This window comes from Amblyraja radiata, chromosome 9, assembly GCF_010909765.2.
Source record: "Amblyraja radiata isolate CabotCenter1 chromosome 9, sAmbRad1.1.pri, whole genome shotgun sequence".
Classification (NCBI taxonomy): Eukaryota; Metazoa; Chordata; class Chondrichthyes; order Rajiformes; family Rajidae; genus Amblyraja; species Amblyraja radiata.
In genome coordinates this window covers 42,923,626-42,951,449 of record NC_045964.1, presented here as the reverse complement: position 1 = coordinate 42,951,449, position 27,824 = coordinate 42,923,626, and the positions used below count along the sequence as shown (strand labels likewise).

The 27,824-nt window shown below is 43.3% G+C and overlaps 1 protein-coding gene across 5 annotated transcripts in view; it reads left to right on the top strand.

The window, feature by feature from the left end:
* kiaa0586 (KIAA0586 ortholog) overlaps window positions 1-27,824 on the top strand; it is a 371,111-nt gene that overhangs the window by 20,049 nt on the left and 323,238 nt on the right. For 3 of the 5 annotated variants that reach the window (XM_033027181.1, XM_033027182.1, XM_033027179.1), the window contains exons 4-8: window positions 433-499; window positions 2,519-2,696; window positions 8,968-9,204; window positions 11,052-11,256; window positions 15,718-15,885. In XM_033027181.1, the coding sequence (XP_032883072.1) occupies window positions 433-499; window positions 2,519-2,696; window positions 8,968-9,204; window positions 11,052-11,256; window positions 15,718-15,885 (855 nt within the window). The remainder of the gene's footprint in view (window positions 1-432; window positions 500-2,518; window positions 2,697-8,967; window positions 9,205-11,051; window positions 11,257-15,717; window positions 15,886-27,824) is intronic. The other 2 variants (XM_033027180.1, XM_033027183.1) reach the window with 2 other exon arrangements.

Below are 27,824 nucleotides of genomic sequence, written 5' to 3'. Positions count from 1 at the left end.
TGGGTGTTGTTGCCTGTGGCATGAACTAGTTAATTTGCTGAAGAGTTATGATTGAAATTGAATGTTGCACAATCATCAGTAACCATCCCCATTCTTGTATTTGTGATGGAAAGAGGGTCATTGATGAAGCAGCTGAAGGTGGTTAGGCCTTGGATGCTACCTTGGGGAGTCAAATCTGAATTACCTGTTTCCAATTTTACCTGTTCAAATTGTTATGAAGCAAATGTCAGGCTATTCAGTGAGGAAAGAAAATGAGAGAACAGTTTGCTGTTGTAAATATCTTGAGGCATGATTGCAGTATTTTAATCATATCATGCAATCCTCTTGGATGGTAGAGTGTAGATGACAAATGTTGCAAAATAGCAATTCCTTTATTTGTAATTTGCTGTGGTAGCTGCATAAAGGTGTAATTTCAATTTGCATGCCTTTCAGGAAATGATATTTTGATTTCCCACTATACTGGAGGGCAAAAAGAAGCAATGAAAGCCATTGTTCAGCGGTAAGTTGTGGTGATAATTTTAATAGCCAATCAAATTGTTTCTGGACTTATAATAGCAACAATTAGAATGCGGTTACTTCTTCAGTTAAATCTCTATTCGACTTTCTGTGAATAGTTTATTTATTCTTAAAATGGAATCACCTATAAAATTTGTTATTGATGTGCTGCCTCGGTGTATTTTCGGCATACATTAAACTGGTATCCTTATTGATTTATACATGGTTACTCTTTTTGAAGTCCATCTCCATTGAAGCAAAGTCTTGTACTCGATAAGGTTTTTGAAGACCCCAATGTTCTGAACCACTTTCGAGCCACTTCTAAATAGAGCCATAAAGCATGATAGCAGACAATTTGTCTATAACAAACTTCATGAACATGCTTATTTTGTGATACTTGATTTTGCTTTTATCGATGATGATTTAAGGGATAAATATTGACCAGAACATCAAGCCATTTGCTGGAATAATGCTGTAGATTCCAATAGAGCAGCTGCGACTAAGTTTAACATTTCAACTGAAAAATGATACCTCTGACGGTGGAAATGTTGTACAAAGCAGTCAGCAGATGTGTGCTTGGTCTTCCCAAATCATGAGTAGTGAATATAGTGTTTTAAATTAAAATAAGTACACATAAATTGCCTCTTCACTTACATTGAGTGATAGAATCTTGGACAGTGGGAAGGTAAGTGGTAAAATGACCAATGGTGCATTTTTTGTGATTTGCAAGCAAGGGTGTAGGTCTTGATGGAGATGGAACTGGAGAAAATGGTATCTGTAGAATTCTGAAATAATAGTAGTAGGACACTTATGCTTGGCAGTAGCATCCTTTTAGAGGTGTTGGATTTAATTTGGCAAGTGTGAATTCTTATCCCCACAGAATAAAATTAATATTGTAGATTAGTTTATTGTCATATACACCAGGGTGCAATGGAATTCCTTGATCACAGAATAAACAGTATACATACAGTAATGATAAATACAATGACAAGTGCAAAACAACAACAATGGAATAACTGAATGTTAGAGTAAGAGTACATGGCAGCACCACCAGGAATGGGGTGTGAAAGAGGAGTTTCGTTCAGGAATCTGATAACAATGCGGAAGAAGCAGTTGTTAAATCTGGACAACTGGGCTTTCAAGTTCCTGTATTTTCCACCAGAAAATAGAAGCGAGAAAAGGCAATGGCCAGGGCATCCTTGATGATACTTCCAGCCTTCTTGATGCAACCCACCCTGCATTTGTACTGGATGGAAGGATGGACTGAGCTGTGTCCACCACTTTTTGCAGATTCAGGTGTCCAAAGCAGAGCAGTTGCCATGCCTGCATCCTGACTGAATACCTCTGCAGCACACTGGAGGTTCGAGAGAAATTTTGTGGACATGCTGAATCTTCTCAGAAGCCTAAGAAAGTAAATATACTGATGCACTTTCTTGATCTCTGCCTCAGTGTGAAGGGACCAGGTTAGGTTACTGGTGATATGGATATAAGGCAGCTCTGTTGATGAGGAGAGGGTTATGTTTGGTCATCCCGTCGCTTCCTTAAGTTGATAACCACCTATTTTGTCTTGTTGATATTAAGGGTTAGGTTGTTGTCCTGACAATATAATGTCTGCCCCACCCCCCCCCCAACTCTCTGCCCCCTCACTGCCTCCTCTCCCCTAACTAAAATCAATTAATCCTGAAAAATTTGATGGTTCAATACTGCACACACCACAACAATACAATACCATTGCTTTTCCAATTCTTTGTTATAAAATACAATTATATTTATTTTTGTAATTAACGCATGTTGCTGTTTTAAAGTAGTCTCAGTGAGTTTTTGATTACTCTGCAGTACAATCTATGTATATGGGTATATAATAAGTCAAAATATTGTGGAAACGGTGTTCCCATTACTTATAGAAGCATCTCTCTCTAACTTTACAAAAGGAACTTCATACATAGACAGTAACATTCAATTCAAAAAGTGTTCATATTCCTGTCAAGGTTGTGTTGAACTTTAGTACAATTTTAATTCCCAGAAAGGTGCTGACTGGTCCCAAAGGAAAATATGTGGAAGCGCAACTTCTGGTGAAGTCTTCTTTTGATGATAAGGAATCTTTTACACTGGGTGCGAGAGAGACCAATTTTTGTCCCAATACTGTTATGACAGCAGCTGCCACTGCATCAGCCATTGCTGCAACTGCACCTCTGCTTAAGGTTGGTGAAATCTGTTGATGCATTTATAATAGTAATAGCAATGATAAGTGGCATGCTAAAAATTGCAATGAATTGTGCAGCCAAGTATTTTTATGCAAGAAATTGTTGTAAATGGACATTTTTTTAATATTACAATATTCATGGAAATAAAGATACACATTGGCAGTCGGCATTGGTCATGACTTAGGGGTAGGTTGCATATGCAGTCATAGTTGGGTCTTTATTATGATTATAATTTTTTTAATATTTTATCAGAACTATTAAATATACAATGCGATGAAAGTTCATTGGCAGCAATTCTGTAGCAATTCTTGTCTTGTTGGACATTGATTTATTTCTGCTAAATGCTTTATTCTTATTAATTAAGGTTTAATTGCTTAATGACACTAACCCCAGCTTCCCTTCGTGTCCTCCGATATATCTGATCAGGCACGGGAGATTTATCTCCAAATTTGAGGAAGGACATTCTTGCTATTGAGGGAGTGCAGCGTAGTTTCACAAGGTTAATTCCCGGGATGGCGGAACTGTCATATGCTGAGAGAATGGAGCGGCTAGGCTTGTATACACTGGAATTTAGATGGATGAGAGGGGATCTTATTGAAACGTATAAGATTATTAAGGGTTTGGACACGCTAGAGGCAGGAAACATGTTCCCGATGTTGGGTGAGTCCAGAACCAGGGGCCACAGTTTAAGAATAAGGGGTAAGCCATTTAGAACGGAGATGAGGAAACACTTTTTCACACAGAGTTGTGAGTCTCTGAAAAATTCTCTCTCAGAGGGCGGTGGAGGCCGGTTCTCTGGATACTTTCAAGAGAGAGGTAGATAGGGCTCTTAAAGATAGCCGAGTCAGGGGATATGGGGAGAAGGCAGGAACGGGATACTGATTGTGGATGTTCAGACATGATTACATTAAATGGTGGTGCTGGCTCAAAGGGCCGAATGGCCTACTCCCGCACCTATTGTTTATTATCTACCTTAATATGCCTTAGGATGTCCAGCACCACCTCAAACGTATTATAGACTGTTCTCAAGCCATATCCATTAACTGTTCCAACTTCCCATTCTACATGTCTTTATCCACGGTAAAAATAGGATAATGATCATAGAGGTCCTTGCGCATCTCCTGTGGCTCCCCACAGAGATGACCTACAAGGCGAAACCAGGAGGCAGCTCGAATGTTGGCGAAACATCACTCCCTGACGAGCTCAATGCGTTTTACGCACGCTTTGATAGGGAGAACACTGATGTGCCTTCCCGATCCCCCATTCGTTGTGATGGCATTTCATGCTCAGTCACAGAGGCCGACGTCAGGAAATCCTTCAGAGGGGTGAACCCCCGAAAAGCACCTGGACCTGATGGTATACACGGTCGTGTTCTAAAAACCTGTGCGGACCAACTGGCTGGAGTTTTTACGAACATTTTCAACCTCTCACTTCTGATGCTTTAAAAGGGCATCAATTATACCAGTGCCCAAGAAGAGTAAGGTGACGTGCCTCAATGACTATCGACCAGTGGCACTAACGCCGGTGGTGATGAAGTGCTTTGAGAGGTTGATCATGGAGCGAATCAACACCTACCTCGACAAAAACCTGGACCCACTGCAGTTCCCTTACCGCCACAACAGATCAACAGTGGATGCAATCTCGCTGGCCCTCCACTCCGCTCTGGACCACTTGGACAACAAAAACTCATATGTCAGGTTGTTATTCATCGATTACAGCTCAGCATTTAACACAATCATCCCCTCCAAGCTGGTTACCAAACTTGCAGAACTGGGTCTCTGCGCATCCCTCTGCAATTGGATCCTCGACTTCCTCATTCACAGACCACAGTCTGTTCGTATTGGTGGAAATGTGTCAGCCTCGATAACAATCAGCACGGGAGCACCTCAAGGCTGCGTGCTCAGCCTCCTGCTGTACACACTCTATACCCATGACTGCGTAGCCAATCACAGTGCGAACTCAATTATCAAGTTCGTTGATGACACCACTGTTGTGGGACGTATCTCTGATGGGGATGAGTCAGAGTATAGAAGAGAGATCGAGCAACTGTCCATATGGTGCCAGCGCAATAACCTGGCCCTCAACACCAGCAAAACCAAGGAACTGATTGTGGACTTTGGAAGGAGTAGGAGGGGGACCCACAGCCCCATTTGTTTTAAATTAAAATTGAATCTGAATTTATATCAACGGGTCGATGGTTGAAAGGGTCAAGAGCTTCAGATTCCTGGGCGTGCACATCTCTGAAGATCTTTCCTGGTCCGAGAACACTAATGCAATTATCAAGAAAGCTCATCAGCGCCTCTACTTCCTGAGATGATTACGGAGAGTCGGTTTGTCAAGGAAGACTCTCTCTAACTTCTACAGGTGCACAGTAGAGAGCATGCTGACCGGTTGCATCGTGGCTTGGTTCGGCAATTTGAGCCTCCTGGAGAGGAAAAGACTACAAAAAGTAGTAAACACTGCCCCGTCCATCATCGGCTCGGACCTTCCTTCCATCGAGGGGATTTATCGCAGTCGCTGCCTCAAAAAGGCTGGCAGTATCATCAAAGACCCACACCATCCTGGCCACACACTCATCTCCCTGCTACCTTTAGGTAGAAGGTACAGGAGCCTGAAGACTGCAACAACCAGGTTCAGGAATAGCTACTTCCCCTCAGCCATCAGGCTATTAAACCTGGCTCGGACAAAACTCTGATTATTAATAGCCCATTTTCTGTTATTTGCACTTTATCAGTTTATTTAGTCATGTGTGTATATATTTATATCATGGTATATGGACACACTTATCTGTTTTGTAGTAAATGCCTACTATGTTCTGTGTGCTGAAGCAAAGCAAGAATTTCATTGTCCTATACAGGGACACATGACAATAAACGAACTTGAACTTGCTTTTGGCATCTGAGGTTCCTGTGCTCTCTCCAGTTACCCTCTTTCCCTTAATGCATATTGCTTAAATCTGCTTAAAACTTTACATAATATTGTCTGCCAAAGCTATCTCCTGCTCCCTTTTTGCACTGCTGATTTTGTTCTTAAGTATGCTCCTCGGTTCCCAAAACTCTTCCAGGGATACACTTGATCCCAGCTGCCTTTACCTGTCCTGGTGCTTCTTATTATTCCTAACTAGAGCCACAATTTCTTTCATCATCTAAGCTCCCTTACTCCCATCTGCCTTGCCCTTCACTCTAACTGGAACATGCATGCCCATGAGATCTCACCTTTAAAATTTCCGGATGTCCTTTTGCCCACAAACAACCTATCTTCACCAAGTTCCTGTCAAATACCATTAAGTTTGTCCATGACCCAATTAAGAATTTTAACTTGTGGGCTCACCCAGTCTTTATTCATAACTATTTTAAAGCTAATGGAATAATGATCGCTGGTTCCAAAATGCTCACCCACAGACACTTCACTCACTGGCCCTTACCAATTTCCTAGAACTAGATGAAGCTTTGCCATCTCTTTTTTTAGGGCCCTACATCTTGCCTGAGGAAACTTTCCTGAACATATTTGATAAATTCCACCCCAGCCGTCAATAATTCATTTTTATGAACTGATTCCATGCAGATATAATTCACACTTCTGACTTCTTCCACTAAGCCAATCTTGTGTACAATTGCTAACTCTCCCTTGATCCCATCAAAACCAGCCTACCATGTTTTAGTTGTGTGGGATTCACGTCTCTCTTGCCCTCAACATTATTGCAGGCTAATAATACCACAGTTTTGGGCACTTCTGCTGCGAGACTTTGAAGGACAAGGAAGAGATTTCACCCTATGGGACCATATGTGTGGCAAGGGTGTTTTGTTTACTAAAATCCCAATGGTGCCAGATTATCAGAATTTTACTGGATATACTGACACCCTTCCCGGGTCACTGTACCAATGAACATGACTTCAGCTAATTGACCAGTTTATTTTACAAAGAGCAGTTTGTATATCAGTTGTCCACCTGTCAGCATCTCAACTGCCGAATTACCAGTTTATCCTTTGGAACACAGTATCTCTGTTGTAACCCTGTCCTGACTAAAGATCCTGTCAATAGACAGTGGACCAATACTGTCCTGAATGCAGTAATTCTGATGCTCGAGAGCCCCATTTTTAAGGTTTAACTAGACCAAGTGGGACGCGTTGGGTCCCGTCCCCTCAATGCACGTTTGCGGTGGGGGGAGGCAGCTGTGGCGTCACACACACTAACCACCCTCCACACACACACTAACGACCTCCACCACACACACACACACACATTAACCACCCCCCTTGATATTATATTAATATTATTCATTCGCTCCTTTTACCCCATCCTCGCCCTATCCGCTCACGCATAACCCCCAACTTGCAGGCGCGTCTGGAGAGGGAGAGAGAGGGGGCAGAGACAGAGAAGGGCGGGGGGGGGGGGGTAGGAGGGGAGGTGGAAGAGAGGCCTGGGGGAGGGGGGGTGGTTGGCCAGGGGGAAGAGAGGTCAGGGGGGGGGGGGGGGGGGGGAGAGAGAGGAGCCGAGAGAAAGCCAACCCCGAGAGAAAGCGTTCCCCAGCATATTTTGAATAACAGGGGGAGGAGGGAGAGGTGGGGGGGACGTCACTCGCAGCACGCAGACCCAAGACGGCTGCGCGCACACTCAAGACGGCAGCACGCAGATCCATTATCACGTCATCAGCGAAAGCCAGCGTTTTTTCCCCAAAGTTTTTTCAGATTTGTGAACATTTTCATTAATAACTCCAGAATAATGCATGAATTTTTCAGATGAAGTGAGGTGGGGGGGGGGGAGAGGGGGGGGTGGAGAGAGGTGGTAGGGTTTTTACCCCATCCCCGCCCTATCCACTCACGCATAACCCCCAACTCGCAGCCTCGTCTAGAGAGGGAGGGGGTAGAGAGAGAGGGCAGAGAGAGAGAGAGGGGGCAGAGACAGAGATGGGGGAAGAGAGTGGGGGAAGGGGGAGAGAGAGAGAGAGGGAGCGGAGGGGGAAGGCCCGAGGCAAGCCGAGCCAAGGAATGGACCCGAGGCAAGCCAAGGACCGGACCCGACCTAAGGCTCGAGCGAGCGTCGACCACAGTCTTCAGCTATGATCTTTGGTCTTCAATCGGCGGCCCGACTTTTGAATAACGGGGGGAGGAGGGCGGGGTGTGGGGGATGTCACTCGCAGCATGCAGACCCAAGACGGCAGCACGCAGAGCCATTGTGACGTCATCAGCCAAAGCCAGCCATTTTTGTTTCAAAGTTTCTTTAGATTTCTGAACATTTTGATTAATAACTCGAGAAATAATGCATGAATTTTTCAGGTAAGACAATTTCGGAGTCGATGGGATAAATCCGGAATATGTAAAAGTTTTACCATTAGCACGTCGTTTTTTAGAGAAGATGCGCGCACACACACACACACACACCCCTCTCTATAATTAATTATAGAAATGTATATATTCCATTTGATGTAACATTGCTTTTGCATTCATCTTCCTTCTTCCTTTGCTGACCTGCATAAATATTTCTCTTTCCTTTATGATACTTATGTCACCTTAATTTCACTGTTAGAATTGTATAATAAGAACACATTTTCAAGTGAAGAAATAAGTTTTGAAACTCCTCAGCACTTTCGCTCTAATGTTGACAGCAGTCGGACAAAAGTCATGCTCATGACATGTATAAGCAAACTGCTGCCTGTCAATATTTCTAGAAGGACTTTGGGATACAATTCATCTACAAGGTGCCTCTATTTTAGGAAGGTATTGTGAAGGCTAGTTCTGTGAATATGCAAACACCCCAGATGGCTAGACTTATTGACTCCTTGCTGTCACACATCTGTTGTATTTCTCAGAGCCCAAGTCTCTGTTCAGAGGCTTCTTTACATTTGGTGATTTCTCAGCATGATACGAAGCTGTAATATTTGGTCTTTTACTGCACAGTGCTGGCACAGACTTCAGCCTTGCTAAAGTAGACAATCCGCCATACTTCTTGCCTCAGATTACAATAGGGTAAATAATTCCAGGTTTACTTTCATGTTATCTAAGACATTTCATGATTTAGGATCACCTGGATTGCGTTAGTGATATGAGAAAAATGCAGACCTTCACCACGATGCCCACATCAGAAAAATACGATTTAACTTTAATTCACAAACCTCAAAAATGAACAAATGCCATGCAAATTATTTGATGGATGTAATGAGTTCTTCATTTGAGAATTGGATAGAACTGTATGTTTGATTTGTGCAATCAAATTTAAGTTTTTCAGATATTTGTTATCTTTCTAATTAACTGAAATTTATTTTATGTAGGCTCAGTGTGACCTTGGGGCTAAAATTGCTACTGTGACTGAGTTGGTAACTAAACTTCAGGAAATGGATCAACAAGTAAAGCACATGGCAGAACATCAAGCAAAAGTGTCGACTCAGGATCCAAAGTCCAAGAATCACAAAGAGAGAGTCAGAGAACTGGAGGCCCAGTTAAGCATGCTCTCGAATCAACGACTGAGCCATTTGGAAAAAATTCAAGAACGTCAGCTAGAGCTCCAGGTATTTTTATTCATCGTATTTTATGATCTGGGCATTGCTGGCAAAGACTTCATTTAATGCGTATCCCTAATTGCTCTTGAGAAGGTGGTGGTGAGCTGCTGTCTTGAAATAATTTTGGTGAAGGTTCTCTTACAGTGCTGTTGGGCAGGAAATTCCAATATTTAGTTCTAATAACATGAATGGATGAGCAAAACACAAAGTGCTGGAGGAACCCAGTGGGTCAGACTAATATTTTCAATTCAGGACAATGTATGACAGAGGGAAACCTGCAGTGGATGGTAATCCAATGTGCCTGTTGTTTTGGGCTTGGTGGTAAAGATCTTTGGTTTGGAGTTGCAATAGTCTGGATGGTTTACTGTAATGCATTTTGTATATATTACTATGTTACACACAATAGCCACCTGAGCAATTACAAACGCCTGTGAAGCCATGTGTCCCAAACATTACGGTGCCCTGAAATGGGGGGGACTGTATAAAAACAGCTGTAATTTCTACATGGTGAAACCAAAATGGATAAAAAATACTCTTTAATAAAATCTGACAATGTGCACTTTAACAACATGTGATTTTTTTTCTATTAAAAATCACAAATTGTGGAGTACAGAGGCAAATAAATAAATTATGGGTCTTTGTCCCAAACATTATGGAGGGCATTGTAGATACCACTCTAGATACCACTGTCTGGGCTTATTTCCAGATTTATTTTGTTCCTGATAGGGCATTTGAGGAAACGCTCTCCCAAAGACTTAAAACCTTGTCCTGTTGTCCCGGGGAGCCCCTGAAGGGTTGGGAAGTGCCCTCGGCTGGTCGTCCTTTACCGAACGGGCCTCTTTCCGATCCTGCCGACTACGCCAATTTTGTCGTGGTTACCGATTCTCGAGATTAAGTCAGACGACGTGGAGAATTCTTCGAGAAGTTCAAACCTTTATTTGCAAATCAAGGCTGGGACAATCAAAATGTTAATCGCTTGACTGCCCACCTCATACAATGAGTCGCTTCTTTTTATGGCATGTTTCCATCCCAGGTATATGTCCATACCCAATCACTTGCAGACATTCCCTTAGCAATAACCAATCACTTGCAGCCACATCTCCTCTCCTGCCAGTTATTTTCCATCTCTTAGTCCATCCTTGTTTCAGATCACATGTCTTCTCATATCTTGCCACCCTTATCTCTTGTCTTAGTCCATTCTTGCTCTGAATCACATGTCTTCTCACATCTCGCCACCTTATCTTTTACTCATCCAGCTATGGTATGTTACAAAGTTACCAAGGTCACCAGTTACAATGATTTACACAAGTTACAAAACAAGCTGCAAAGAATACAAAAGATACAAAAGTTGAGTAACAAGTAAATGACTGATGTCTGTACTTCCATACCAGCAAAGCTGAATTTTATCTTGAACTTCGATGCAAAGCTTTGATTTCCAGTGGTGCAGCTGGGAGAGGCATTGCCTCACGGTGCCAGCGACCTAGATTCAATGCTGTATGTTAGTTGAATTTAACTGTTCTTATGACCAATAGTTTTCCTCCACAAGTTCTAGTTTCCTCCTACATCCCAAAGACTTAGTTTTTAGTTTAATTTAGAAATACAGCATGAAAACAGGCCCTTTGGCTCACTGAACACGCTGACCATCGATCACCCATTCACACTATTTCTATGTCATCTCACGTTTTGCATCCAGTTCTTACACACTAGGGGAAATTTACAGAGTCCAATTAACCTATGTCATTGGGATGTGGGTGGTAAACAAATTGCCCCACATGATGTGAGTGGTAGAATCTGGGAGGTCTTGTTGCATGTTGCACAGTGGCTCTTATTGGTTCTAATTTTTGTCTTTCCTTCAGTCACAAATGTTCACTTCTGCATTCACGACAAATCGCATTCACCCAGGTGGTGCGTTGCCAGAACATTCAGATACATTGTTGCAAAGTTCAGCAACGTGTACCGCAGCACGGACACTGAGTCAAGGACTCCAGCAGTTGCCTGGCAACAACAACAAACATGTTTCACTAAGGAATGTGCCATCTGACATCTCTACAGCAACACAAGGTGAGAAGAGCAAACAATTCTGGTTCCTGGAGAAAAAGCCTCATTATCTAATACAATATAGTTGAAAAATAGTCAGAGTTGCAGTGCCTTTGAAATTTAGCTGGATGCTTGTTACAGTGTCATTAGTAGGAGTATTATGAAAAGAATTAATGTTGCTTATTGTTGTAAAGCCATAGTTAAAATTGTGATTTTGTAATAATAATAATTTGGGAATGAAAATTGTAATTATTTTTAGTTTCTTCCAAAAGATGAGTTTCCAGGCCAGAACCGTGTCCGCAATAGTTTACAGATACATCATGGAAACAGGCCCATTGGCCCACACCGACAAGGAACTGCAGATGGTGATTTATAAAAAAAAAGACAGTGCTTGCCCCATGTGGAAGGATAGAGTTTCCCTGGTCCTCACTTTTCACCCCACCAGTCTCTGCATCCAACACATCATTCTCCGATATTTCCATCACCTCCAATGTGATCCCACTACTAGTCACACCTTCCGATCCCCACCCCTTTCCACCTTCTGCAGAGACCGCTCCCTCTGCAACTCCGAAGGCCTGAGGACTTCGGGAGCCGCGGTCTCCAGGGAGGAGGCGGCCGTTCCAGACATTCCAAGCCGCTGAGGAGTGTTCACCTGACGCCGGGGTTCCGTGTTCCCGGCAAGAGGGCCTGAAAACATCGGACTGGCTGCGGAGGCCACAAATAGGCCCCGACCTCGGGTGATCACAGAGGCAGAGGACTGAACTTTCTGGTGCCTTTCCCCACAGTGGAAAATTTTGATTCTGTTGTGGGGGACGTTCATGTTGATTTCTATAATGTGTTGTGTCATTTTTTTCTTTTTTTTTCTTTTTCTATGGATGTACGGAAACTTAATTATTTATTTTATGTAAAGCACTTTGGTTTCAACGCGAGTTGGTTTAAACGTGCTATATAAATAAAATTTACTTATTTACTTGATTCACTCATCCCTTCCCACCCAAACCACCCCTTCCTCTGGTATTTTCCCCTAAAACAGCTGGAGGTGTAATACCTGTCCCTATGTCTCTTCGCTCCCATCCTTTTAGTGAACCCAGCAGTCTTTCCACGTGAGACGGGTACATGTGCACCTCCTCTAACCTCATCTACTGCATCCAGTGGCCTACTTTACATCAACGAGACCAAACATAGACTCTGCAATCATTTTGTTGAACACTTGCGCTCGGTCAGCCAAGGCCAACTGGATCTCCCAGTTGCTAACCATTTTAATTTCCCTTCCTACACTGGCCTTTCTGTCTTGGGCTTCCTGCATTGCCAGAGTGAGGCCACACGCAAACTGGAGGAACAGCACCTCATTATCAATGGTTCTTTAATGTCACATGTACAGAGGTGCAGTGCAGCAAAGTATTACTGTACATAAGCACAGTCGTAGATTAAGTACAAAGTGTATGGAAATAGTCTACTGAGACAATATACAAGTGTTGTCAGGTTTTGGCGTCATTTTCAAAGTCCATGTTTAAAGTGCAGCTAGCCATAAAGGCCCATTGTCCTTGTGGCATTGCAGGATCCACCTGGCCAAGTGAAACCTTTGGCATCCTCCACTAGTGCTTCACCGCTCTGTGCCACTATAGGCCACGTCTGGTTCGCTCGCTCAGTCTCTTGGAGCCGTGCCCGATCCAGTCGAGCACATGGCCACTGCAGAGCCTCCACTTGTCGCTTGAGTCCAGATCCTTGCATCGGCCAGTGCAAAAAAAAAAAAAATCCCGTCGTATCTCTTTTAAAGATCCTCTCACAAAGCTATGTCCTCTTGTTTTTGAGGGGAAGAAGATTGTATCGTATCTTTGCGAAAAAAATGAATTCGCTCTTGGAATCAAATGTTTTGATGCCTTGGTGATCATCAGACTAGATACAAAATGGCTAATTAGAGGGTAGCATTCTTTCTCCAGTCATTTTCTTCATCCTTGTCCAAAATAGCCTACTGGTTATTCTCATGTTGTGCCCATGGTCCTTCACTGCAATCCAGGAAACGCCTTTCTGCATCTAACATATCAAGAGTGTAAATGAGACATTACACACGTGTAACTTCAAAATAGTCTTTAATATACATTCAGACTTAACAACATATTAGTAGTCATTGGCTCCAGCCTGCTACTGAACTGTGTAGCGGGAGAAGTGGGTGTTAGTATAAATGATACAGTGAGGCGGGATTAGTGATGCTAAGATATATATGATTGGTTGCATTCATAAACCAATCTTCAAAGAGCTTTATCAATTTTGTAAGTTTCAATCAGATCCCCCCTCGGCCTTCGATACGGATCTTTCCCAGATTACGAACACCAGATTTATGTACGTACATCGAATGTTATAACATTGCAACAGGCCGTTTGACCCACGACATCTGCGCCAAATATGATGACAAATTAAATTATTCCCTTCTGCCTGCACATGAGCCATATCTAAATTTGTCATGGTAATGCGCCCATCTAAAAGCTGCTTAAATGCCATGATCGTATTCGCTTCCACCACCATCACCTCTGGCAGCAGGTTCCAGACATCTACCACTTTGTGTAAAAATGATGGCCTGCACATCTCCTTAAACTTTCCCTCTTTAACCTTAAAGCTATGTTATTTATCATTTCCATGCTAGGAGAAATATTCTGACTGTCTACCTTATCCATGGCTCTCATAGTTGTATATCCTTCTATTAGGTCTCTCCTCACCTTCTGACACTCCAGAGAAAACGATTTAAGTTGTCCAATTTCTCTTTATACCTGATGCCCTCAAACCCAGGCAGCATCCTTGTAAATCTTTTCTGCACCCTGTCCAAAACTCCACATCCTTCCTGTAAAGGGTTGTCTACAATTACACACATGTTCCGGGATGCGGCCTAAACAAAGTTTTATAAAGCTGCAACGTAACTTCCTGACTCTTGTACACGATGTTCTGACCGATGAAGCCAAGCATATTATTTATCTTCATTACCATTTCAGGGAGCTATGAACTTTGATCCCAAGGTCCTTCTGTATATCAATGGTATTTAGGGTCCAGCCATTAACTGCATACTTTCCCCTTGCATTTGACCTTTCAAAGTGCAACACTTTCCACTTGCGCAGATTCAACTTTGGCTGCCATTTTTCCATCCATATCTGTAATTGATGATTGACCAGGCCCCAGGTTTTTGCATGAACGAGTGTATAGTCCAAATCACCTCTACCGCATTGCCAACATTAGTCTTTGTCTCTGGAATTATTGCTCCATAATGCTGAGAACTATTTTCTGCACTCTTTTTTTCCTTTGCTCCTTTTCCTTTCCCTTTGTGTCTTCTTCATTAGACTTTAGACCTAGAGATACAGCGTGGAAACAGGCCCCAAGGTCCACCGAGTCCACGCCAAACAGCGATCACCCCGCGCATTAGCACTATTCTACACACTAGGGACAATTTACTACAAGTTACAGAAGCCAATTAATCTACAAACCTGTATGCCTTTTGAGAGTGGGAGGAAACCCACGCGGTCACAGTAAGAATGTAAAACTCCGTACAGACAGCACCCGTAGTCAGAATTGAACCTGGGTCTCTGGTGCTGTAAGGCAGCAACTCTACCGCTGTGCAGCCTTAAGTTTTATTATTAGTTTTATGATTATGATATTCCTGTTAAAATGTGGTTCCCATTGCAACAATATTGTAGCTCCTAAAATAAAAATGTGCACTTTTGTAAAATTTGCGCATAATTTTTTTAGTCTTATTGCCTACATGACTGTTCAGGGAGACACACTATTATAAACTGGTAGTAAATTGTAATTGTAAAAGATAAAGCTATGCACAGTTTATATGAGCATTTATATTTATTTCAAATGATAATAGTAATAGATTGGTAATGCAGGGAAAGAAGTAGTTTTGTTTGTTTGCAGAATCATAGTCCCACATCTACTAATCGCATTTCCAATTTTCCAATAAAGTTTATTCCTTGAAGGTTTTTTTTAAATCATACATAGAGGTTATAACTTGCCATATCTATAAAGCAATGGAAGGAGCAAACCATGTCTCTTGTGTTAACACCATCGTTGTACATTACATCTTGTCTGAAGAAGAGTCTCGACCTGAAACGTCACGCGTTCATTCTCTCCAGAGATGCTGCTTGTCCTGCCGAGTTATTCCAACTTTTTGTGTCTATCTTCCATTACATCTTAACGAATTGAAAACCCTGCTTTCTGAATATACTATTGGCTGGAATGTTTCAGGATAATGACATTGAGTTTATAAGACGAAGGACCGAGAGATGGATAGAGTAGATGCAGGATGGAAGTGGCAAATGACTGGAAACTCATAGCCATGATTGCAGTCAGGTGTTGAGTATTAATCAAATCTATTCAATATTTGCCATTCCAAAATGCTTTGTTATGGCAAAGTGTTGAAGCCTCCACTTTCTTGGGGTAACATGTTTATAATTTAGGAAAATAATAACTTGACACATGTTTTGGCTTTAATTTCAGCTTATCAGAGTTGTCCAGGTGCATTTGGCACAGGAAGTTCACTGCAGACCCCAGCACCCCGCAAGTCTGCCCCAGTGCCAATGTCTAAGGATGTTCACGTTCAACAGAAGATGAGGTCTGCTGTTCAGAAAGCAAAAGCAAGTGCAAGGATTTCTGCATCTGGACAAGGTAACAGCAAATGAATTATTAGCAAAACTAATGGGCACTCTTATTAAGTTTAGGCAGTATCAAATTAAACGTTTGGAATGAAAGATAAATTTGAAGCACTGTCACTATTGCACTGTGAATAAATCTTTGACAAATCTGGAACATATTCTTTGTTTGGAACATCATAAGAGCAAAATTGAAATGATAAAGTAAAATGTAACTGGCCAGAAATGTGTATGGCTGTAATAGGAAGTGCCATTTAATGATAAATTAATGGTGAATTATCCTTAGTTTGTGTACAGTGTTTTAGGTTTATTTTGTTTATATATATACCATCCTAATCATTTATTACTTAATGACACAAGAGAGTGGTGAATCTCTGGAACTCCCTGCCACAGAGGGTAGTCGAGGCCAGTTCATTGGCTATATTTAAGAGGGAGTTAGATGTGGCCCTTGTGGCTAAGGGGATCAGAGGGTATGGAGAGAAGGCAGGTACGGGATACTGAGTTGGATGATCAGCCATGATCATATTGAATGGCGGTGCAGGCTCGAAGGGCCGAATGGCCTACTCCTGCACCTAATTTCTATGTTTCTAAAGGAAAAAGTAATTTAACCAGTGCTCCAGTGCTTGATGCCACTATGCTGTTTAATCCATTCATCTTTGCAAAGTAATCGTAATTGAGGTCATATTCAATTCCTTTTTGAAAATGTATTCTGAATTTATCTTTAATCCTGCAGCTGTTAATGTGCCACACTTTTTCATTGATGCCCAGTTTTGGAGTTGTTGCTCGGTGGCTTAATTCGTATCCATTTTTATTATGATTTTGTCATGACAGTTTGGTATAACTGACTTGTTAGGCATTTGGGAAAGCAGGGACAAGTTGTCTTTTCATCTCTGGCCTTTATTCAGCTACCTATCAAATCACCCAAAATAGGTTGTTGAAACTGTTTGGTAGTCATCATGTAGTCAGTCACATTAGATGTATATTGCAATTTTTTTAATGGAATAATTTCAAATTCCCCAGCACTCGGGGAGGGATTTGAGTCAATGTCACTGGATCAGGTTTCAAGATTATTAATCCATGAACATATCCTCCAGGTTTGCTGCTGCATCAGAGATCATGTCTCGCGCATTTGATGTGTTTTTTGAAGATGTAACCGAAAAGGTTAATGAGGGAAGAGCTGTAGACGTTGTAGATATGGATTTCATGGTTTGACATGGTTCCGCATGGTAAGCTGCTCTGGATGCGATCCAGGAGAGCTAGCAATCGGAACGAAAATTTGCTTCAAGGAAGGAAACATCAGCTGACTATGGTTTATATCAATTATTTGAATGAGAACGTGCAAGGCATGATGAGTAAATTTGCAGATTATTTAAAGTAGTTCAGTGCAGATGGTTATCAAAGGTTACAGCAGGATCTTGATCAGTTGGGCAAGTGTGCAGAGGAATGGTTAATGGAGTTAAATGCCGATAAATGTGAGATGTTGCATGTTGAAAAGTCTAACCAGAGCAGGACCTTTATAGTAAATGGCAGGGCTCTAGGAAGTGTTGTAGAGTAGAAGGGTCCAAGAGTACAGATACATTGTGCCTTGAAAGTGGTGTCACAGGTAGATAAGGTGGACAAGAAGACTTTGGGGACATTGGCCCTCATCAATCAGGGCATTGAGTATAGAAGTTTGGATGTTATGTTACAGCTGTACAAGGCTGTGGTGGTGAGACCATATTTGGAGTATTGTTTTAAGTTTTGGTCATCCTGCTGGAGGAAAGAAGTTGTTAAGCTGGAATGGGTGCAGAGAAAATGTACGAGGATGTTGCCAGGACTTGATGGCCTTAGCTATAGTGAGAGGTTGGACAGCATAGGACTATATTCATTAAAGCATAGAAGGATACAAGGTGATCTCATAGATGTATAAAATCATAAGGGGAATAGTTAGGGTACATGCACAAAGTGTTTTACTCAGAGTAGGGGAATAAAAAGCCAGAGGGCATAGGTTTAAGGTGAGAGTGTGGCGGCTCCCAAAGGTCGGGCATACCCACTATCGAACCCCTCGGCACGGGAATGGATGAGTCCGGGTGCGGCTCTTAGCTACAGGGATAAAGGACAGGGGTTTAGGTGCAATCTCTCTCTTGCAGACTCGTCTGGTCAGGAGAAGGACAGCGAATAAAATACCTCCCGAAACACCTGGCCTTCATTTCGGGATTATCGTCGCGCTACAAGAGGGAAAAGATTTGATAGGAATTAAAGGAGCAAATTTTTCAGGGTAGTGGATATATGGAACGCGCTGCCAAAGGAAATAGTTGAGGCAGAAACTATAACAACATTTAAAATAAATTTGGACATGTATATGGATAGGAAAGGTTTAGAGGTATATGGGCAAAAATCAGCTGGGACTAGTGTAGACTATGGAGCACCTTGGTTGGCATAGACAAGGTGGGCCGAAGTGCCTGTTTCCATGCTGTATGACTCTAGTACACAACATAATTAAATTAAAATTTATGACCGTGTTTGAATCCTTAGAAGACTTAGTTTCTTCACCCCTCTAACTTTCATCAGTTAGACATTGACCAATATTTGAACTCCATTGCCATGGCTCTAATCTCTGGTTTGTTCCTTCAAGTGATTTGCCTGGCCGTAATATCAATCACCTACATCTAATTTTGAAATGTACTTAAACTTATTGTTCATTCTTATCACCCATTTCTTTGATCAAGCTTCTGTTAACTAAATATTCCAAATGCGACCTTACCAGCAGCTTATAGGGTGATTTCACGAAAGGTCACTGGAGCGTAAATCCCCACTCACGTGACCGAAAATTTTAACTGGGGGACAAGCGTCACTTCCGGTACATGTTAGTGAATGGGAAAACACGCACTTTCACACCCGTTAAAAACATCGAAAACGGCCAGTTTTTGAGCTGCAATTAAGTGAGCCAGTCGGGGGGACCGTGAGGAACAGCTACCTAAATTTACAGTCCAAAAAAAAGATAGAAACTAAGGTAAATACAAGGGCGAGCTGAAGGTGTAAACAAGGCGGAAGTGCTAGCGGACTTTTTTCTTGGAGATTTAAAGATCCAAAATATCGGGAATTATCGCGTTTGCTCGCTGCATTTCATCAAAAGTGGCATTATTGACTTTTTATCTTTATTCATTTGTTATATGAAAAGTATTAAAAGTTAGAAACCCGTCAGTAAAATTGCAAAATCGCCCATGGATCTCGGGTGGATTTTAACATGCAAAATGAACACGCTTCTGAAGCTCGATTTACCATTTAAATAATCGTAAACTCTCAATGCGTTTGGAAATCAATTTTACTGAGATGCAAGCTTACGATTATTTAAATGGTAAATGGAGCTTCAGAAGCGTTTTCATTTTGCATGTTAAAACCCACCTGAGAACTATGGGCGATTTTGCAATTTTACTGACGGGTTTCTAACTTTTAATACTTTTCATATAACAAATGAATAAAGATAAAAAGTCAATAATGCCACTTTTGATGAAATGCAGCAAGCAAACGCGATAATTCCCGATATTTTGGATCTTTAAATCTCCAAGAAAAAAGTCCGCTAGCACTTCCGCCTTGTTTACACCTTCAGCTCGCCCTTGTATTTACCTTAGTTTCTATCTTTGTTTTGGACTGTAAATTTAGGTAGCTGTTCCTCACGGTCACCCCGACCGGCTCCGTAAATTGCAGCTCAAAAACTGGCCGTTTTCGATGTTTTTAACGGGTGTGAAAGTGCGTGTTTTCCCATCCACTAACATGTACCGGAAGTGACGCTTGTCCCCCAGTTAAAATTTTCGGTCACGTGAGTGGGGATTTACGCTCCAGTGACCTTTCGTGAAATCACCCTATAGAGCCTCAGCATTATATACCTGTTTTTGTATACAAGCCCTCTTGCAATAAATGCTAGTCATAGATTGTGTGGAAACAGGCCCTTTGGTCCAACTTTCCTACACCGGCCATCATGTCCCAGCTACACTAGACCCACCTGCCCGTGTTTGGTCCATATCCATCCAAACCTGTCCTATCCATGTACCTGTCTATAACTGTTTCTTAAATGTTGGGATAGTACCAAATAAATACATGAACAAACACATCCACATCCAAGATAAGACTTTTAATAGTTACTAGACCAAGTGGGATCCATTAAGTCCTGTCCCCTCAAAACGCGGTTGCGGGGAGTTGGGTGGGTGCGGCCTGCAGCATCTCACACACACATTAACCACCCACACACACACTAACCCCTACACACACACTAACCACCCCCCTTGATATTATATTAATATTATTAATTCGCTCCTTTTACCCCATCCCCGCCCTATCTACTCACGCATAGCCCCCAACTCGCAGGTGCGTCTAGGGAGGGAGAGGGATAGAGAGAGGGGGCAGAGACTGAGAGCGAGGGGCAGAGATAGAGAGAGACGGGCATAGACAGAGAGGGGGCAGAGAGAGAGAGGGTAGAAAGAGGGGCAGAGAGGGGAGAGAGAGATGGGGGGAGAGGAGAGGCTTGGGAGGGGGGAAGGTGGAGGGGTGGAGAGGAGGACGGGAGCGGGGCGGGCGGCCGGGGAACGGGGAAGAGGGAGAGGTGGGGGGGTGACGTCACTTGCAGCGCGAGGAAGACGGCACGCAGATCCATTGTGACGCCATCAGCGAACATAGTTGTTTTTATTTCAAAGTTTTGTCCGATTTTTGAACATTTTCCGTAATAACTCGAGAAATAAAGCATGGAATTTTCAGATAAGGTGATTTTGGACACCATGGGAAAAATCTCTACAGGAATATGTAAATTTTTTATCGATACCGGATTGTTTTTTCGTGAAGATGTGACAACACACAAACAAACAAATACGCACACATGCAAGATCAGACTTTTAATAGTTACTAGAACAAGTGGAACCCGTTGGGTCCCGTCCCCTCAAAACGTGGTTGCGGGCGGGCGGCCTGCGGCGTCACACACACACTAACCACCCCCCACAAACACGCTAACCACCCCACACACACACACACTAACCACCCCCCTTGATATTATATTAATATTATTCATTCGCTCCATTTACCTCATCCCCGCCCTATCCACTCATGCATAGTCCCCAACTCACAGGCGCGTTGGGAGAGGGAGGGGAGGTAGAGAGAGAGGGGGCAGAGACACAGAGAAAGGGCCAGAGATACAGAGAGGGGCAGAGAGAGAGAGAGGCAGAGAGAGAGGGACAGAAAGAGAGTGATAGGGGCAGAGAGAGAGAGGGGCACAGAGAGAGAGAGAGGCACAGAGAGAGAGAGAGAGAGGGGCAGAAAGAGAGAGAGAGGGGGCTATGAGAGAGAGGGATTTATGAAAGGTAAATCATGTCTCACGAATCTTATAGAATTTTTCGAGGATGTAACTAGTAGAGTGGATAAGGGAGAACCAGTGGATGTGTTATATCTAGACTTTCAGAAGGCTTTCGACAAGGTCCCACATAAGAGATTAGTATGCAAACTTAAAGCACACGGTATTGGGGGTTCAGTATTGATGTGGATAGAGAACTGGCTGGCAGACAGGAAGCAAAGAGTAGGAGTAAATGGGTCCTTTTCAGAATGGCAGGCAGTGACTAGTGGGGTATCGCAAGGCTCAGTGCTGGGACCCCAGCTATTTACAATATATATTAATGATCTGGACGAGGGAATTGAATGCAACATCTCCAAGTTTGCGGATGACACGAAGCTGGGGGACAGTGTTAGCTGTGAGGAGGATGCTAGGAGGCTGCAAGGTGACTTGGATAGGTTGGGTGAGTGGGCAAATGCATTGCAGATGCAGTATAATGTGGATAAATGTGAGGTTATCCACTTTGGTGGCAAGAACAGGAAAGTAGACTATTATCTGAATGGTGGCCGATTAGGAAAAGGGGAGATGCAACGAGACCTGGGTGTCATGGTACACCAGTCATTGAAAGTAGGCATGCAGGTGCAGCAGGCAGTGAAGAAAGCGAATGGTATGTTAGCATTCGTACAAAAGGATTTGAGTATAGGAGCAGGGAGGTTCTACTGCAGTTGTACCACTTGGTGAGACCACACCTGGAGTATTGTGTACAGTTTTGGTCTCCTAATCTGAGGAAAGACATTCTTGCCATGGAGGCAGTACAGAGAAAGTTCACCATACTGATTCCTGGGATGGCAGGACTTTCATATTAAGAAAGACTGGATAGACTCGGCTTTTACTCACTAGAATTTAGAAGATTGAGGGGGGATCTTATAGAAACTTACAAAATTCTTAAGGTGGTCGGACAGGCTAGATGCAGGAAGATTGTTCCCGATGTTGGGGAAGTCCAGAACACGGGGTCACAGTTTAAGGATAAGGGGGAAGTCTTTTAGGACTGAGATGAGAAAAACATTTTTCACACAGAGTGGTGAATCTGTGGAATTCTCTGCCACAGAAGGTAGTTGAGGCCAGTTCATTGGCTATATTTAAGAGGGAGTTAGATGTGGCCCTTGTGGGTAAAGGGATCAGGGGGTATGGAGAGAAGGCAGGGATGGGATACTGAGTTGGATGATCAGCCATGATCATATTGAATGGCGGTGCAGGCTCGAAGGGCCGAATGGCCTACTCCTGCACCTATTTTCTATGTTTCTGTGAGAGGGGCAGCGAGAGAGAGAGAGGGCATAGAGAGAGAGAGAGGGAGAGAGAGAGGGGGGCTGAAGAGAGAGGGGGGGGGCAGAGGGAGGGGGCAGAGAGAGAGGGGCAGAGAGAGGGGAAAGAAGGGCAAAGAGGAGGGGGGAAAGGTGGGGGAAGCAGGGGGAGAGCTGGGGGAAAGAGGAGAGGAGCGAGTGGGGGGGAGAGGAGGAGGTGGGGGGGAGAGGAGGATGGTGGGGGAGAAGTGAGGAGGTGGGGGCGAGAGGAAGAGGGGAAGAAGGAAGGGAGCGGATAGCGGGGCGCTCGTCAACCAAAGGACTGCGTGTTCAGCAGCTTCAATCCAGAGCCCTGGTTCTCGAACGCAATACTCCCTTGGTCCCGGCTGCAGGCTTGAGGCTGCAGGCTCCAGGGCCCGACTGGGGGGGGGAGGGGGAGAGACGTCACTCGCAGAGTGTGGAACATAACGCAGGCCGCGTGAAGCAGATCCATAGTGACGTCATCAGCCAAAACAAGGTGGGGGGTTTTTTGTAAGTCCTTTCAGATTTTTGAACATTTTGATTAATAACTCGAGAAATAAAGCATGAATTTTTCAGGCAAGACGATTTTGGAGTCCAGGGGATAAATCTCTACCAGAATATGTAAAAAAATTACCGTTAGAGCGTCGTTTTTTTCGAGCAGATATGATTATACACACACACACACATCCAAGACCAGAATTTTATAATTCTAGAGATATGATGATATGATAAAATATGCAGGCCAAGATGTTTTTTCATATTGAAATTAAAGAAAGACTTACATTTATTCACTATTTTTCACACCCTTGAGCTGTCGACTGTTTTGATTCAGACTAATAAAGTATTTCTAAAGTGTAATCACTGTTGTAAAGCATGCCTATCATATAATCTAGTTATTGCTGTCAAAATAGCTGTTGTGGGTTTTGCATAATTTAACCATGAACTTTGTAATGAGCTAGTTTTGTTTAAACCTTCAATCAGTTCATTAACAACTTCTGACACAGGGAAAGATGTCAAGGAGGTTTTATGTAGGAGTTTCATGTGACTTTAAATTGAAGGATGAGGACAATTGAAAGAGAATACCACAGAAAGGATCAAACACATTTTGCAAATCTCAAAAAGTGAATTAATTCAAAAACATTATTTGTTAAAAAGTTAGTGGACATAGAAGAGAAGGCAATCTGCAATGCAGTCACACATCAAAGCTTTGGCACTGCTCATAGCCGATTATATTTAGTAGTAACTCAGATGTCTTCCAGCAGATGGCACTGTTCCGTTTGTTTCTTTGCTGACCACAATCCGAAGAAAACTTTCTTAAATGTTATTAACATTTCCTTATACCAGAGCTTCAGAAATTAATAGTGTAATCTTGATGAGAGGGATAATTACCTACTTTGCTGTTACCATGCTGCCCACGATAGAAATTAGTAAAGTTTCATTATGATGCTATCATTTGTCTTGACTTCCTTTACAAAGTAATCATCTGCCTCATTGTTATAAATGCATTCACCTCTGTCCAGAGGTTTGAATATGCTGATAAATTTGTGTTTCACTAAGTATGCAGACACACATGCATAGCAAACTTTTTCTTGACTTGATTGATAAGGGGTTTGCCACTAGTAAATCGAGTGATACTATTATATGGGACCCCAGCTATTTACAATATATATAAATGATCTGGATGAGGGAATTGAAGGCAATATCTCCAAGTTTGCGGATGACACTAAGCTGGGGGGCAGTGTTAGCTGTGAGGAGGATGCTAGGAGACTGCAAGGTGACTTGGATAGGCTGGGTGAGTGGGCAAATGTTTGGCAGATGCAGTATAATGTGGATAAATGTGAGGTTATCCATTTTGGTGGCAAAAACAGGAAAGCAGACTATTATCTAAATGGTGGCCGACTAGGAAAAGGGGAGATGCAGCGAGACCTGGGTGTCATGGTACACCAGTCATTGAAAGTAGGCATGCAGGTGAAAGGTTGAAAGGTTGAAAGGTTGAATTTATTGTCACATACACCTAGGTGTAGTGAAATTCTTTTTGCCAATGCAGCACATAAAAAAGAATACAAACATAGCAATAATAAATAGCTTCAACATAAAAACATAGAAACATCCCCCCACAATGGTTCCCATTATGGGGGAAGGCACAAAGTCCAGTCCCATCCCCAATGTTCACCCATAGTCAGGCCTATTGAGGCCTCCACAGTTGCCTTCACGGAGGCCTGATGTTCCAGGCCGTCCTCGCCGGGTGATGGTGTTCCGGCGTCGGGAGAGTCCTCTCAGCGGCTTGGTGCAGCAGGCAGTGAAGAAAGCGAATGGTATGTTAGCTTTCATAGCAAAAGGATTTGAGTATAGGAGCAGGGAGGTTCTACTGCAGTTGTACAGGGTCTTGGTGAGACCACACCTGGAGTATTGCGTACAGTTTTGGTCTCCAAATCTGAGGAAGGACATTATTGCCCTAGAGGGAGTGCAGAGAAGGTTCACCAGACTAATTCCTTGGATGTCAGGACTGTCTTATGAAGAAAGACTGGATAGACTTGGTTTATACTCTCTAGAATTTAGGAGATTGAGAGGGGATCTTATAGAAACTTATAAAATTCTTAAGCGGTTGGACAGGCTAGATGCAGGAAGATTGCTCCCGATGTTGGGGAAGTCCAGGACAAGGGGTCACACCTTAAGGATAAGGGGGAAATCCTTTAAAACCGAGATGAGAAGAACTTTTTTCACACAGAGAGTGGTGAATCTCTGGAACTCTCTGCCACAGAGGGTAGTCGAGGCCAGTTCATTGGCTATATTTAAGAGGGAGTTAGATGTGGCCCTTGTGGCTAAGGGGATCAGAGGGTATGGAGAGAAGGCAGGTACGGGATACTGAGTTGGATGATCAGCCATGATCATATTGGATGGCGGTGCAGGCTCGAAGGGCCGAATGGCCTACTCCTGCACCTAATTTCTATGTTTCTATGTAAAGGGTAGAATAATTTTAATCCAAAATGTCCAAACAAGCCCTTAGCCCTCCTCGTCTACGCCAACAATGATCCAAAACAAATTGCCTGTACCAGCAATTTACATGAATTTCTGTGCAAATTTTTTATTGTATCAGCTGCTACCACTCCCTCGAGTAGTTTTTTTTGTGTTCAACCAGCACCCTCAGTATGTAACCTTGCCCTCACATTTCCGTTAAATTTCTCCACTCACCTTAAACCTGTGCCTTCTGGTGCTAGGTTCCATCTCCTGGGAAAAAGATTCTGGCTATTTATCCTATTGCATGTGTTTGTGTCTGCGTGTGTTTTTTTTGCTCCAAAACACCACGCTCCGACCGTTACATTTTTACATATTCCTCTAGAGTTTTATCCTGTCAAGTCAAAAATGTTCACATCTGAAATATCTTTAAAAGTAAACGAGCTCATGACGTCACAATGGTTCTGCTCGCGCCGCCATCTGCGAACTGTTTTCCACGCGCTGCCTGCTGTGCACTGTTCTCCACACACTGCGAGTTACGTGTGTGTGTGGTCCCCCCCCCCCCCCCACAGTCATTTGGTTGTCGCCCCGCCCGCTCACAGTCGACTCGCACTCGGACAGCCGTCCGCCTAGCTGACACCTAGAGCAGCGGATGCAATAGATGAGGTTGGAGGAGGTGCAGGTGAACCTCTGCCGCACCTGGAAAGACTGCTTGGGTCCTTGAATGGAGTCAAGGGGGGAGGTAAAGCGACAAGTGTCGCATTTCCTGCGGTTGCAAGGGAAAGTGCCAGGAGAGGGGGTGGTTTGGGTGGGAAGGGACTAATTTAACAGGGAGTTATGGAGGGAGCGGTCCCTGCGGAAAGCAGATGGGAGGAGATGGGAAGATGTGGCCGGTGGTGGGATCCTATTGGAGGTGGCGAAAATGTCGAGAATTATATGTTGTATGTGGTGGCTGGTAGGTTGGAAGGTGAGGACAAGGGGGTCTCTGCCCTTGTTACATAAGGGGGGTTGGGGAGTGAGAGCGGAGCTACAGGATATAGAGGAGACCCTGGTGAGAGCCGCATCAAAAGTTGAAGAGGGGAACCCCCGTTCCCTGAAGAATGAGGACATCTCCGATGCCCTGGTGTGGAACACCTGGTCCTGGGAGCAGATGCGGCGCAGATGGAGGAATTGGGAGTAGGGGATGGAGTCCTTACAGGAAGCAGGGTGGGAAGAAGTGTAGTCCAGATAGCCATGGGAGTCAGTAGGTTTATAGTGGATGTCGGTCAGAAGTCTATCACCTGCAATGGAGATAGTGAGGTCTAGAAATGGTAGGGAGATGTCAGAAATGGTCCAGGTGTATTTGAGTGTCGGATGGAAGCGAGTGGTGAAATGGATGGTCAGTGAGTTGTGCATGGGTGCAGGAGGTAGCACCAATGCAGTCGTCGATGTAGCGGAGGTAGGAGTTTGGGGATAGGGCCCTTGTATGCCTCGAACAAAGACTGTTCGACCTACCCTACAAAGAGGCAGGCATAGCTAGGGCCCATGTGCGAGCCCATAGCTACGCCTTGTATTTGGAGGAAATGGGAGGAGTCAAACGAAAAGTTGTTACGGGTAAGGACCAGCTCCACAGGGCGGAGGAGAGTATCAGTAGACAGGGATTGGTTGGTTCTGCGGTCGAGGAAGAAACTGAGGGCTTTAAGACCATCCTGGTGGGGGATGGAGGTGTAGAGTGACGACATCCATACATTTATTTATTTACCTGTTTTCCACAATTTGAGATTTGTAATAGAAAAAAATCACATGTGGTTAAAATGCACATTGTCAGATTTTAATAAAGGCCATTTTTATATATTTTGGTTTCACCACACAGAGGCAAATAAATATATGATGGGTCTTTGTCCCAAACATTATGGAGGGCACTGTGTGTCCCATTTAGGCTGTGGGCCGAGCATAAAAAATGTGTCTAGAAATCAACTTTCGTGACACATGTCTCGGAACTACATGAAATTTTGCACAGATTTAGAGAAAATATAATTGAGAAGGAAGTCACCCCCCAAAAGTTTCACATTAATTAATTAAACTAATTAGAAAATGAGATCGTAAAAGTAAGTGCCATCTAATGTCCAATGTCATATTACAACATGGGGAGCCTAATTCTGTGCTGCGGTCTATTTAAACCATATATTATACCATATCTCTCTCTATATCTATCTATCTATCTATCTATCTTCTATATTACTAAAAGTCTGTTCTTGACCGGTTTTGGCGATCTGTGCTGTGATTTCCGAGAGAACGCCGCCACCTACGGCCGTCATTTTTAGCCACCTCGCTCAGAGCCCCCCCTTCAAGATGGAGGAAGGCAGAGGGTCACGTTTCTCTGAGCTGTGAATAACACTGAACACC